This window comes from Moschus berezovskii, chromosome 10, assembly GCF_049115385.1.
Source record: "Moschus berezovskii isolate FMDL1 chromosome 10, NW_MosBer_1.0, whole genome shotgun sequence".
NCBI classification, from domain to species: Eukaryota; Metazoa; Chordata; class Mammalia; order Artiodactyla; family Moschidae; genus Moschus; species Moschus berezovskii.
Window position 1 is genome coordinate 44,340,772 of NC_142469.1, and position 13,527 is coordinate 44,354,298.

General features: G+C 48.3%; 1 protein-coding gene and 1 long non-coding RNA gene across 9 annotated transcripts in view; one reads left to right on the forward strand and one right to left on the reverse strand.

The window, feature by feature from the left end:
* The window catches only part of FYN (FYN proto-oncogene, Src family tyrosine kinase), a 216,096-nt gene extending 203,326 nt beyond the window's left edge, over positions 1 to 12,770 (forward strand). For all 8 annotated transcript variants that reach the window (XM_088840619.1, XM_055433857.2, XM_055433858.2 and 5 more), the window contains 2 exons: positions 90 to 221; positions 12,104 to 12,770. In XM_088840619.1, the coding sequence (XP_088696745.1) occupies positions 90 to 221; positions 12,104 to 12,312 (341 nt within the window). In that variant the 3' untranslated portion in view covers positions 12,313 to 12,770. The remainder of the gene's footprint in view (positions 1 to 89; positions 222 to 12,103) is intronic.
* LOC148776304 (uncharacterized) lies at positions 41 to 5,534 on the reverse strand. The gene is made up of 3 exons (XR_016038404.1): positions 4,605 to 5,534; positions 3,749 to 3,879; positions 41 to 323 (listed from the first exon to the last, which is right to left on the reverse strand). It is a non-coding gene; the product is annotated as an uncharacterized LOC148776304 (long non-coding RNA).
* Positions 12,771 to 13,527: the final 757 nt, after the last annotated feature.

Consider the following 13,527-nt stretch of genomic DNA (forward strand, 5'->3'; position numbering starts at 1 on the left):
GAACACATTTCCCCCTGCTGTTCCTTCCCCAGCCCCACGCCCAGAGCCGTGATCTCTGCCTGAGGAGTAACCAGGTGTTCTTCCTGCAGGTGCCAAGTTCCCCATTAAGTGGACGGCCCCCGAGGCAGCCCTGTACGGGAGGTTCACAATCAAGTCTGACGTGTGGTCTTTTGGAATCTTACTCACAGAGCTGGTCACCAAAGGAAGAGTTCCATACCCAGGTAAGAGCCAGACACAGCAGAAGTGGGCCTGAGTGGATGTTCTCCCAACACTGTTTGGGGAGTCCTCTTCCTGGTTGCCTTCTCAGCCCCATTTTCAGCTTTCTGCCAAGCATGGGAATTTGAAGAACATGGACAGGTAGTTAGCCAGGGAAAAGGATAAGTGGGAGCCCCCATGGTGTGTAGACAAGCAGCCGTCGTGAATTGTGTGCCAGGATTAATACAGTTAGCAGCTGGTGAATGCTTCAGTCCCCCTCAGTCCATGGGTTCTCTCCTCTCCCCTCTCAGCAGGAGTGTGTGTCCCTGGCTCCCAAGATAGAAATGTCACTGACAGAACTGTCCAGATGGACTTTGTAGACCCTTCCGGGAAAGAGAAGGAGAAAGGCCCCCACTGCTTTTTGATTACGCCATAGCACTGACCCATGGCATGAACCTGGCGGGAAGATGCCCAGTACCTGCCCTCTCTGCAGGCCCTGCTCCAGGTGGCTGGAGAGAGCAGAGGCACAGAGGAAATGCCGTGTAGAAGCCGTTCACTACAGATGTCTTGGGTTTCTTGGGGCTTGGGGGGTTGTTTTAGGGGGAGAGAGGGTTGACTGCTCTGCACAGCTTATAGGAGGATCTCAGTTCCTGGACTAGGGATTGAACCTGACGCACCCCCACCCCCAAAGTGAGAACCTGGAATGCTAACCACTAGGCCACCAGGGAACACCTTCACTGCACGTTTCTGAATGATTAAAATACGCTCTACAAAAGCAAGTATGCGTACGTGCTAAATCGCTTCAGTTGGGTCCAACTTTTTGCGACCCCATGGACTGTAACCTGCCAGACTCCTCTATCCATGGGATTCTCTAGGCAAGAATACTGGAGTGGGTTTGCTGTGCACTCCTCCAGGGGATCTTCCTGACCTAAGGTTCAAACCCCTGTCCCTTATGTCTCCTGCATTGGCAGGCAGGTTCTTTACCATTAGCACCTCCTGAAAGTAAATTAAGTGTTAGTCTTTCAGTCCTGCCCGACTCTTTGCCACCCTCTGGACTCTACTGTCCATGGAATTCTCCAAGAGTGGGTTGCCATTTTCTTCTCCAGGGGATCTTCCCAACCCAGGGATTGAATCCGGGTCTCCTGCGTTGTAGGCAGATTCTTTACCATCTGAGCCACTGGGGAAACCCAAAAGCAAGTACAGTGTAAAGAAATTGGAGATTCTTAAGCCCTGGAGTTTTTCTGGATTATCAGAGTCATGCTTTCCAAAGAATCCACGGGTTTAGGTGATCCAGGCTTAAATTCATTAATTTAGACAGATACTCATGTAAAGGACACTTGTGCCGTTTCACCTCCACGCTTTAATGGTTATAGCACAGGGACGATCTGCTTTCTGAAATGTTAAGGACATATTTTTCTGTTACTGTGGAATGAAGAAAGAGCATAGTTCCCCATCATGCCCTGCCTAAGAGAGGAGCTTTTAAAAATTAAAATAAATAAATAAACACAGTGATAGAAACGATAGCGGAGATTCCTGAGGAATTGAGAGCTCTTGCAAATCCTGGGTTTGTAATCATATCTTTGCAGTCAGAGGAGCCAGTGAGGGCAGATTAATTTGTAATCCCTTTGTTCCTTTTTTATGATTGTTTCTGGTCATCTTCAGAGAATGCAGAGAAGTAAAGAAGATCTCTTTCTGGGTTGGTCGTAAGCCTCAAGACTCCTCTAAGAGAGTGGGGTTGGCACAGAGGCAAAATGTGACAAATTCCCTATCTCTGAAACGCCAGCACTGGGTGGTCAGATGTGGGCGGAAGTCAGTTTTACTGATGCTGCTGCAGCGGCTGCCGCTCGCTGTGTGCACAAGTGGGCAGCCGCTCTGGGAGTAGCCAACCAGAAGAAAGGGCTGCCCTGGAGGGGCCTGGAACCCAGCACAGGCATTTCTGAATCACTTCTCAAGGGGGAGAATTTTGTCAGTGCTTGGGATTTTGAAGATGTGAAGGCGCCTCTCTTTTCATTGTCTGAATTTTGAATGAATTTCTTCCTGAGCCCCCCAGGTTTAGCCACCCGATGTGTTGTGGGGGGGAAGGTTAATGTCTTGCATTTCTGTGAAACCTTTACTTCCAGGAAGACAAAGCCGCTTTTTGTTTCTCGGGGTCACACACAGGAGCTGAGACAAAGGGGTGGGGGTGGGGGCCTGGGAGGAGGAAGGCAGGTGTGCGTTTCTGAGAGAGAGTCTTTTGTCTAGTTTGGTTTAGACATAAAGAAAGCAGTCTCCTTTTACAACTGAGGCAGGGTTTTCATTCATTCAGCTTAGCGTCGGTCAATGTGATTGTGCCTGGTGTGATTTTGCACTACCTGGGAAGTAAGTGCTGTGAATAAGACATTCATACTCTCAGCAAACATTGATGAGAACAGGCCTGAAGGAGGACGCTGTTTTAGTTCCTGGGGGATAGAACAGTGAGCAGAGAAATAAATTCAGTCCCTGCACTCACAGAGCTTGCAGTCAGATGGATGAAATAGAAAGCAGCCCAGGTAGAAAGCAGCCCTTTTTTATTACTTCTGTATAATTAGAGGAAATCATCTTTGGGGGGGTGCAATACTTGAACTCACTCACTGTGGGCCCCCAGTCTTAATCCGGATAATGAGGCAAGGGCCCCGGATTCAGGTGTCTGCACACAGCAGGTCCGGAGAAGGGCTTTTCACTCAGAATCCTGTGAGGATGGCCAAGGAGTTTGACAAGAGGATTCAGTCCACTTTATCATGCCTAGTTGTACTCAGAGCAACTGCTGATGTGCTGGGGGCTTTGATAGCCGCCCGAATTCTGTGAGGGTGGCCCAGCAAAGGGGCTGTGTCTGGGAAGCTTCATGGAGAAGGTACATAGGATTTCCCCTTCACGTTAAAGAATGTGTGGGAAGGTGCCAAGGCCTGGGTGGAGGTCACTAGAATATGAGCCTGTGGAGAAGGCTGTGAAGTGGGGTTACCTGGCCAGACCCCGTGAAGAGGGCCTGGTGCAGCCACAGGAAGGCCTGGCCCATCTGTAGCTGGGCCCTGGAGCTGTGTCACAGGAAAGTTGACAGGAGCCACAGAAAGTTGTTCCCAAAACTATTGCTCGCCATGGATGCTGCTTGTTTTTGTTCTCAGTGTAACTGTAATCAAATTTAATTGTGCCTTGAATATCACAGTACACTCTTCTTGAGGGAGAGGCTTTTACAGAAGGATTCCAATTACAGGATGATTACCTTAATGAAGGAGAACAATTCCTAACTGACAGACAGTTTCTTTCAGCCTCGTCCAGTGGCGCTGTAGAAGGAAGTCCCTTCCTGTCCTCATTCACACTGTCTCTTGGAGCAGCCAGGTTGGCGGTGTGTGCCGAGGGGCTGCGTCTCCACTGACCAGAGTCCTTGTGGCTGGGGGTAGCACCCAGGACAGACTCCCAGACCTGTCCACTGTGATGCCCATCCTAACTTCTCAGCAGTTATTTCTTAGTTGGCTGGAGTGTATTTTGAAGTAATTCTTGTTTCAAGAGCAGTAGGCAATGATCCATTTTTCTTTCTTACCTGAGAACAGCCTTCTGTCATCTTTACGCACAGGAAAGGTACTTTGGCTGGTGGTGAGGATGAGGGTCAAGGGAGAGACGAAAGTGACTTCTACGTGGATTTTATGAAAGCTTTCCAGGCAGTTTCACCCACTGTGAAAGAAGGTCCAGAAAAAGAATCAGAAGGAACTTGGAATAGTATTTGGAAGGTGTGACTGAATGAAGGGCTAAAGGAAGGAGGCAAGAATAGAACGTTGGGTGGGTTGGTTAGTTAGCAAGTTTTACAAAACGGATGGTTTGAAAGGAAGGGAAGAAGGACGATCTTAAATTGAGTGAGAGCCTGGAAGCCAAATTAAAAATACTGAAATGTGATTCTGAGATGAACAGGGAGGTAGTGGAAAGGAGTCCCACCACCCTACCACACAAAGAAGGTTGCTTCCAAGATGTGTAACAAAGATGCTCTGAAGAACAGCTCTGTTTTCCAGATTCCCACAGCCTGACCTGAGTGCCTCCTCAGCCTAGCTGTACAGCTTACTTTACTATAAGCCAAGGCTCAGAACCATTCTTTGCATCAAGATTATACCTGATTTTGTGCCGATGAATTGTTACATATGAGAATTGAAAGTACTTAGGAAAACTGTTTTCTAGGATTGATGCGTAAAATCTGAGCGATGCATTTTAACCTATTTTTTTCCTCACCTCCAAATCCTTCTTTTCTTCTTCGTTTCCACTGCCACTGCCCCACGGCAGGCTGTCACCCACTGCTGCAGGAACCCCCTTCATGGAACTTCCTACTTCCTGTCTCCCCCCACCACCACCCCCACCATCTATCATTGTCACCATCAGAGTTATCCTAGAAACAGATCCGCTTATCCTACCTCTGCTAGTTAAAAAGCCCATGGCTTCCCCTTGCCTTCCAGATGAACTCCAGAAGCCTCCCTCTGGCGTAGTCCTTCTCAACTCTTTCCTTCAATCATTCAACATGTATTTATTGAGCACCTGCTCCATGCCAGGTACTGTTTAGGTCCCCAGGAGTGTAGCAGTGAACCAATAGACCAAAGCTGTCCTCCCAGACTTTTCACTCCTCAGAGGAGACAGACAATCAACAAAGACGAATAAACAAAATACATTCCGCACTGGCTGGTGGTAATGGGTAGGGAGGAGAATAAAACGGGGAAGGGCAGAGAGGGTGGCAGGGGAGGCCGTCACCAGGAAGGTGACATCTGAGGAAGAAGACTCAGGTTAACTGGGGGAGGAGCCACCCTTCAGAGGGAACCAGAGCACAGCGGCTCTGAAGCAGCAGTGTGGGTGGAGCAGGAGTGCGCAGAGGGCCCATCAGGTCAGTGGGGCCTTCTGAGGCCGTGGTTAGGGCATCTGCGCTCAGCGAGATGAGGACTGACTTCTGCCAGGTGACATCATCAGACACAATTTCTCTCGTGCGGCTCCTGACCCTTGTCACCAAAAGGTTTCTCTCAAACGCGCAAGTCTGTCTGCTCAGCTCGCTCTCTGCCCCAGAATCCGTCCAGTCCTAACCCAAAAGGCCCCTCCTTCTCTGTGTCTCTTCCTGGGTCGCTCCTTCTGCTCACTCCCATGCCGCTGGGTTCCTCTCTGTTGAAGCCCTTGTCCGTGTGTGTCTGTTTCCCGGTAGCTCTGAACCCTGAGAACGGGGCTCCTTTAGTAGACTCTCAGTAAGTCTTAAGCGGGTGGATGGAAGAATGGGGGGAGGGATAGAGAGCTGGATGGATGGATGGATGGGTGGGCAGAGGGAAAAAATGATGAGCCCAAGAGGCTTCTAAAATAAGACTTTGCCCCTAGCCTGAAAAACCTTTCAACTCTATTTCATCATCTCCAAACATAAATAAGGCGTGTTTTTCCCAGCCGCAGAGTAGCCTCTGTCCTCAAAGTTGTTCTGGGAAATTGACCCCGTGGTCAGTTCAAACACCATATCCCAGCACCGTTCTAGGTGGAATGTCCTGGCTGTTCTGGGCCCTGGCTCTCCGCTGAACACCTGCTTTGGGAATGTGGCAGGATCTGGCAAAGCAGGAACATTCTCTTAAGCATACCACAGTTATTCATACATTTGCAGTGCTTTCAACTCTTTTAACAACTGACAGCTGCCTGACTTTCGTGAATGCTTCTAGTCATTTGATAATGACTTGAAGAGGAAGATAAATTATTGAATGTATGGCACTTTCCTTGAAGAATTGTAAGTCTCCACCTTCATCGTCCCTCTGCCCCACTCTGATGCCTTCCGACAGAGCCTGCACTGTAGACCTAAATTCCTCTGTGTTCAGCAGCCCATCATTGTCACCCGCACTCTTATCCCCACTGTGCCCAGCCTGATAATGGGGGCAGGTTTTTCCTGGGGAAGGAAGAGGTCAGGACTCTCCAGCCAGGAGAAAGGGAATCAGGATGAAACTTCAAATCTCAGCCACGGATGCTTAGTCTTCTGCCTTCCCTGCTCCCATCCATGGTCCTCAGGCTTTTCTTTTTTGGTTCCTATTGTTCCCTCCAGAGGAGTCCTGCCTGGAATGCCCAGGAGTCTTGCTACCTCCCCCGACAAGGTTTCTCTTGGCCCCTGTGGCTGGTGAAGGAGAGTGCAGGAGAAGGGGGCAGACAGGCTCTCTGCTCCCCGGTCCTGCCCTCTGCTGCTCTTCTGTGCCCCTGTGCCTTTCTGCGGCCTGCCCAGCAGGCACCCTCACCCTCCCTGTCACTTTTTCACTGTTAGTGGGACAAAGGAGCTGTTCATGATACTGTATTATCAACTTTAACTTTTGTGTGTTATGGCACCTGACTAGCTGTCATTTCTGTGTTTATAAATAGAGTGGGCTTCATAAAAACAGGTGTCCTAAGCTTATCTGGTTAAGATGCAGAAAGAGAAACAAGAGTCATCGTTGCGTCGCCTCAAGGTCACTCCTTTATTTTCAGCTCTCCTCTTTGAGCAACATCTATCTGCCCAGAGTCTGTACTTTGATCTCATAACCAAAACCGAACTTGAAGTGTCCCAGTTGTAGCCCAGTAAGATAACTAGAGCACATAGGCATCTGATAGCACGCGCTCGTGCTGAGCAAGCACCATTAACGGCACCCTCCTTCCTTCCGCCCTCCCTGCACTCCCAGCACTGCTCAGCAGACAAGTAAACAGAAGGGCTTTTTACAGGGTTTGTGTAGAGAAGCCAGGGGGAGCCTCTGACAAAAAGCCTGATGCACAATAGCGTCTAATTTCCTTTTAACAGAAAGCTCGGTTTGCAGAACTAAGCTGCATATCTGAGAACCTGAGCGTCATTCCCATTGTCAAAGGGCCTAATTATTCACGTGGCACAAAAATCCAGGCTCTTGCAACCCCTAGTTCAATCCAGATACAAACCTGGATGGTAAACAGCAAAAATCCCCACTTGTATAGCCACAGCCCCTGGAAGATCTGTATTAGGAAACTGAAACGGTGAGCTGTCAAGCCCAGTACCCTCCGCTCATAGAATAGACTTCAGAGAGCTGAAAGCACAGTGAATATGGAGATATTCCATTGACAAACAGAGAAACTGAGGCAGGGGAAGTCAATCACCTGCTGAGACACAGAGTTGAAAGAGTAAAGTGGTTCTGAAATGAAAATGGTTTTCTTAACTGTGAAAGTCACTCAGTCATGCAGTCCATGGAATTCTGCAGGCCAGAATACTGGAGTGGGTAGACTTTTGCTTCTCCAGGGGATCTTCCCTGGAGATAAAAAAAAAAAAAAAGCGAGGAGACACCACTGAGTTAATATCTAGCTCAAGGAAGAGGCACAGGAAAGTGTAAAATAAAAGGAGGGAGGAGAAAAAGGAGAGAAGGGACGGAAAATACACACACATGAAAGCAGACACTGTTGGCAACCATACGTAGTAAGGATTGGAAAGTGAGAGCTGGAAACTTGACCTTAATTCAGGAACTGAGAGGAAGCCAGCAGCATGATTTGGAAGGATAACACGGTCATAATGGCAGGAAGTGAATTCAGTCCACTTGGCCAGAGAATCTCAGCTGCAGGGTTTGGGGCAGACCCACTGGAAATGAGGCTACCAGTGACCATGTTTGAGAGCCTGAAATGCAGGTTGACAGGAAGCTTCCATGGAAGGTGCTGGAAGAAACATCTGAAAGTAAGCCCCGGCACAGCAGGCTCCACAGGTGTTCTGTGAACTGAGTCCCACTGGGTTATGTGGCCTGTGAGAGTGACCTGTGGAAATGGTCCATTTTCCTGACTGACCCCAAGGAGAGCAGAAAGGTAAGGAGCCTCTGAGCTGGGGGCAGAGGAGGACAGGCTGGAGTGAAAACAGCCAATGTGTCTGCTCGCTGGCCACCAAGCCCTGTGCCCCTTCTCTGACGTGGAGCTCCCTGGGGAGCTTTGTCTCCATAACATGGTCAGAGGCCACAACCTGGCATAGAGCGCCCTCCTGTTGAAAACCACTCTATTGTAGCTGCCACTAAGAACTGTTGGTGACAAAGTTTTCCTAAAACATACAACCATGTTTTAAAGTTTCTGCCTCTTCAGTTTCTCCCTAAGAAGGAAAAAATAGGCAGAACATTCCCAGGCAGCCTCCTCCCCACCCCCCACCCGCTTCCTCAATTGGAAATAAGATACAAAGATCCTTCCCTTTCCGCATGTCCCTCAGGACTCAGCTGACCTCCCTAAACCCAATGTTGTGTGTGTTCCCTTCCTAGTCCCTGGCCCTCACCTTCCCTGATGGCTCAGATGGTAAAGAATCTGCCTGTAATCCAGGATATCTGGGTTCGATCCCTGGGTCCGGAAGATCCCCTGGAGAAGGGAATGGCTACCCACTCTAGTATTCTTGCCTGGAGAATTCCATGGACAGAGGAGCCTGGCGGGCTACAGACCATGGGGTCGCAAAGAGGCGGACGTGACTGAAGCGACTAACACTTTCACTTTTCTTTTCACTTTCAAAAAGAGCTCATGAAATAGTAGTAGGAAGAGGAAAATCCATTTTTACTAAAAAGCAATTCTTAAATATGATTTTTCAAAGTTCTTATAGCCAAGAATACTCTTTTTTGGAAAAAATATGAACACAGCCCCCTTACTTGGGCTGTTGTTTGTGAAGTGAAAAGTGACCCAAGCCTTGCTGATCGAGCATCTCTTGGTTGTGCAGTCCCCACTGCCAGGGACCATCGTGAAGGTGCTGGGTCCACTTCTGGCCTATGGATGCTTGGAAAAGAGCCAGTCCCATTCAGACTGTCATTGTCAGCCAAGTGCATTGTCTTATAGCCCACTTTCTGGCAAAACTGATGTTGGTTTGTTTCTTGTTAGCCTGCTGCGTCAAATTGGTTTTGTGTGCTTTTCATGCTGGGAGAGCCTGGGGAGTGGCATGAGCCGGGGGAGAGGAGAAGCAAGAAGAGGATGCGGGCAGAAAGAGGTGGAGGGCATGGGCAGGAGCTGCCGGCGAGGCCATCTGGCGCCCTGTACCACGAGGGCCAAGGCCCAGCTCCGTCCCTGGTCCCAGCTGCCCTGGGGAGCAGGCTGCCTCCCTAGATGCTCCATGGTGAGGGTCGAGCTGTGTCCCCGACTCAGGCAGAGCACTGGAAATACAGGTTTGACCCAAGTGGCCAATTAAACTTTCCATTGGTGGAGACTGGATCAAGACTTTAAAAAAAAAAAAGTACATGAAATCTTTCCATTTGAGTAGCTTGTTTTTTAATGACATGAATCCTGTAATGACATAAGGACTGCAGAGCAATAGGAGAACGATTAGCTAAGCTCTGTGGTGTGGTTTTGGATGATCCCAGGGCCAGAATGACGCATTAGTAGGAGGCATTTGGGTTTGGGCGGGGGGTGTAACCACCTCCAGCAGGGCCTATCGGACCTTCTGAGGCTCAGACCATCCACATGTCTCTCCTCCAGTTCTCACAGACTCCTGGCAGGGCCAGAGACAAGGGGGACTTCTGCAGGTTCAGGCATGTGTCTTCTGAGATGTTATGAAACCAAGGACTGTACTGAAATACAAAGCACACACTTTGGAGAAGGCCAGTCCGGGTATGGGCTCATGCTCTCTTCCTAACCTTTCTGGGCTCCTGGAATGTGGTGGCTGCTGTCCATTACTGCCAGAGCTTCACAGCCAAAACCCTTGGGACTGGACATGCTTCACAGTCAGACTTGGTTTTCTTTCTCGAAAGTCCATATAGTGCTTAGACCATAATTTATATAACACCTTAGGAGGGCTTGGGCTGCACTCTGTATTCAGACACATCCTTAATTCTTCAGCAATATTTGTAAATGAAGAAAAACAGTCAAGCGCCTCACACCAGGTCAGGTTTTATGGCCAAATAAGGTGAATTCAGATCAGTTTGCTGCCAGGGAAGTTCCCAGAACTTGTGCTTTGCAGAGCTTGTTGGATTGGGGGTTGTGGATGAGGAAATGCTGGTCCTTGTCCCTTGCCCTGTTTGTTCAGAGCACTGCAGGCCACTCCAGCAGCAACCTCAGCATCTCCCCTTGCTTCCAGCAACCCCCCCCAGCCCCACCCTGACTTATCAAAATGAGTTTTCAGTGGTTGGAAGAGGAAGTAGGTAATTAACTACAGAGCTGACCAGTCATCCAACTGAAGAGAGCCCCTGTGAAGTCAGGCATGGCGTGGAGGAAGGGGTCCCAGATTCAACTACTGAGCCTCTGTCACTAAACTAAGGGTCACCGCCAAAATATGAGCAGAGTTATGTTAGAATAATTAAATTGAAGGCCTACTTCAACACAGAAGGAATAATACACAGATTTTATCACCTCAAGGAATTACAGTGGCAGAGAATAAGAAAGCATCCTGAAAGGGTTTGGATAAGCATGTGACTGACAGGGCTGTGGTTGACAGTCACGGGATCTGGAATCAGCCCAGCTCCAAAAACAAAAACAAAGAAAACTGGCAACAGATCCCAGAATCTGAGCGATTCTGGGGGACAGGGGGACAGGGTTGTGACCTGGCCCTGCTGCTCTGGCTGGGTGGTTCTGTTCAGCGGTTTGCTGTCTCCTCCAGAAGTTACTACATGTACGCACTGTGTCCTGCTGATCGGAGCCCTGAGAGCCAGGGGAAGAAATCTGGGTTTCTGAATGGCTGAAACTCGGGTTTTTGCTTTTATAAATTAACTGGGTCAGAAGTTGGAGAGGATTCCAGATTATAGGCTCAGGGCCAAGGAGCAGCCAAAACATACAAGGGCTTGGCAGGCAATGGCAGAACACGATACGGCCGAAAAGGGAAGCAAACCAGAGAAGAGAACCTGGCAGTGATTGAGAAAGGGGTCAGGGCATTCAGCTCCCCCATCCACCCCTCGTGTGGTATTTCCTGTTCTGTTGAGAAGGCCAGCGTGCAGGAAGGCTGCACTCTCCAGAGGGCTGGCAGTCTCCCAGAACGTCTCCTGTTAGCTCCAGGCATCCCGAAGTCTCTGTATCGGGCAGCTCCCCCAGAGGGTCACAGAGGTCTCCATGATTGATGGCCTGTCTGAGGTCATCAGTAAACAGTGCCCTGTCCCCCTGTTAGAGTCATCTTAACCCAGGGCACCTGGGGGTCACTGGGCTGGACGGTGCCCAGAGTGATGGCGTGATGTCGGATCTCAAATGGCAGAACACTGAGAGTTTGTCCAGGCACGAGGACAGCCAGTTTATGAAGTACATCAACAGAGCTTATAGGTCCTGTGAACAAAGGACGGTTTAGTTTTCTTTCCCTGGATTTGTTTTTGTCTGCTTCATTCATACTTTTGTCAGCGTAATTGATGTATAATTTACATACAATAGAATTCTACAGTTTTACAAATTCAGTGAGTTTTGACAAACATAAACAGTCACACCTCCACACTCAGGATGTAGAACATGTATTGGCAGCCTACAGCTTCTAGGCCAGATCTGGCTCCCACCCTGTCTTTGTTTTCTGCATTTTCAGAGTTGCAGAAAAATAAATAAAATGAAGGACATGCAGCAGAGAGAGTACGCAACCTAAAATCTTTACTGCCTGGCCTTTACAGGGAGGGTTTGCTGATACAGATCGTTTCCATCACCCTGTGCTCTCTGCGGCCTCTTTGCAGGATTGCCCTCCCCGTCACCCCTGGCAACCACTGATCTGCTTTCTATCACTATAGTTTTTGCCTTTTCTAGAATTTCATATAAATGAAATCATGCAGTACGTCGCCTTTTGTGTCTGGCTTCTTTCACTTCTAATGCTTTTGAGATTCACCCTCCAGGGCTTCACGTGTGTCAGTAGGGGAGTCCTTTTTTATTTCTGAGTGGTGAGATAGCCCATTGAAGACAGGGTTCGCCTCTGGGTGAGGTGGCGGCACTCAACATGTTTTAACCACCTGTAGGCTCCAAGGAGAAGAAAGAGAAGACGCAGGGGCTCCCGCTCTCACGGCCCTTGTCTTTGCAGGCATGAACAACCGGGAGGTGCTGGAGCAGGTGGAGCGCGGCTACAGGATGCCCTGTCCGCAGGACTGCCCCATCTCCCTCCACGAGCTCATGATACACTGCTGGAAAAAGGACCCCGAAGAGCGGCCCACTTTCGAGTACCTGCAGGGCTTCCTGGAAGACTACTTCACCGCGACAGAGCCTCAGTATCAACCCGGGGAAAACCTGTAAGACCTGGGTCTGCAGAGAGAGGCCTGGTCCCAGAGGCTTCCCCGCCCCCTCCCCATTAGCTTTCAATTCCATAGCAGCTGCAGAGCAGCCAGAACCGTCCAGGATCAGATTGCATGTGAATCTGAAGCTGACGAACTTCCATGGCCCTCATTCATGACACTTGTCCCCAAATCCGAACCTCCTCTGTGAAGCATTCGAGACAGAACCTTGTTATTTCTCAGACTTTGGAAATGCATTGTATCGATGTTATGTAAAAGGCCAAACCTCTGTTCAGTGTAAATAGTTACTCCAGTGCCAACGATCCTAGTGCTTTCCTTTTTTTAAAATGCAAATCCTATGTGATTTTAACTCTGTCTTCACCTGATTCAACTAAAAGAAAAAGTATTATTTTCCAAAAGTGGCCTCTTTGTCTAAAACAATAAAATTTTTTTTCATGTTTTAACAAAAACCAATCAGGACAGGTGTTTGTTTTTTTTTTCTTTTTTTATAAATATGAATATATATAATCTATATATCCCTGTGCATACACCATGTGGGTGCTAATGTGGAGACCGTGGCCAACGTGGGCCACAAAGCTTCAGGACCAGAATGAGGATTTGACTGGAAAATCAACATAAAAGCATTGGTGTTATTCTGAAAACCAGTGGCCTCGCTTTTTGGCTTTTGCAAAATATATTTGCTTTTTTAAATTTGGATTGTACTTTTTTGGTTCATGACTGTGCCTGTAGATGGCTGTTACTTTGACTCTTTTCATCAGGGCCCAAGCTGAATTCACAATTTCTTTTTCCAGTATTTGCTTCAACTTACTATGATTTGTTCTTGAAACTTAAAACTGAGCCTCTTTAAAGCAAGCAAGTGGCCAGTGCCACCAGGGAAACTAGACGATGCATACCACACAAACTTCTTGTATAAAAACATGAATGCTGAAATGGTTCCAACTTTTTTAATTTAATAAACCTTGTAACCACATTTAAATGGTCTAAAATCCATAGCATTGTAGTCATGGCAACATGCTAAATTTTCTCATGCAACTAAACCTTACGGGAAGGTGAGGGAGGGGTTGTACATTTCCCATTGTAAAATAAGTGTTTGAATGTTCTGTACTGCTAATGAAATGACTTTCTCTATGTCCAGGAGTCCTCCAGTGAAATAACTATGCACTACTTTACATTTCATGAGGATGCACAAAAAAAAAAAAAAAAAAGTATTACGTTT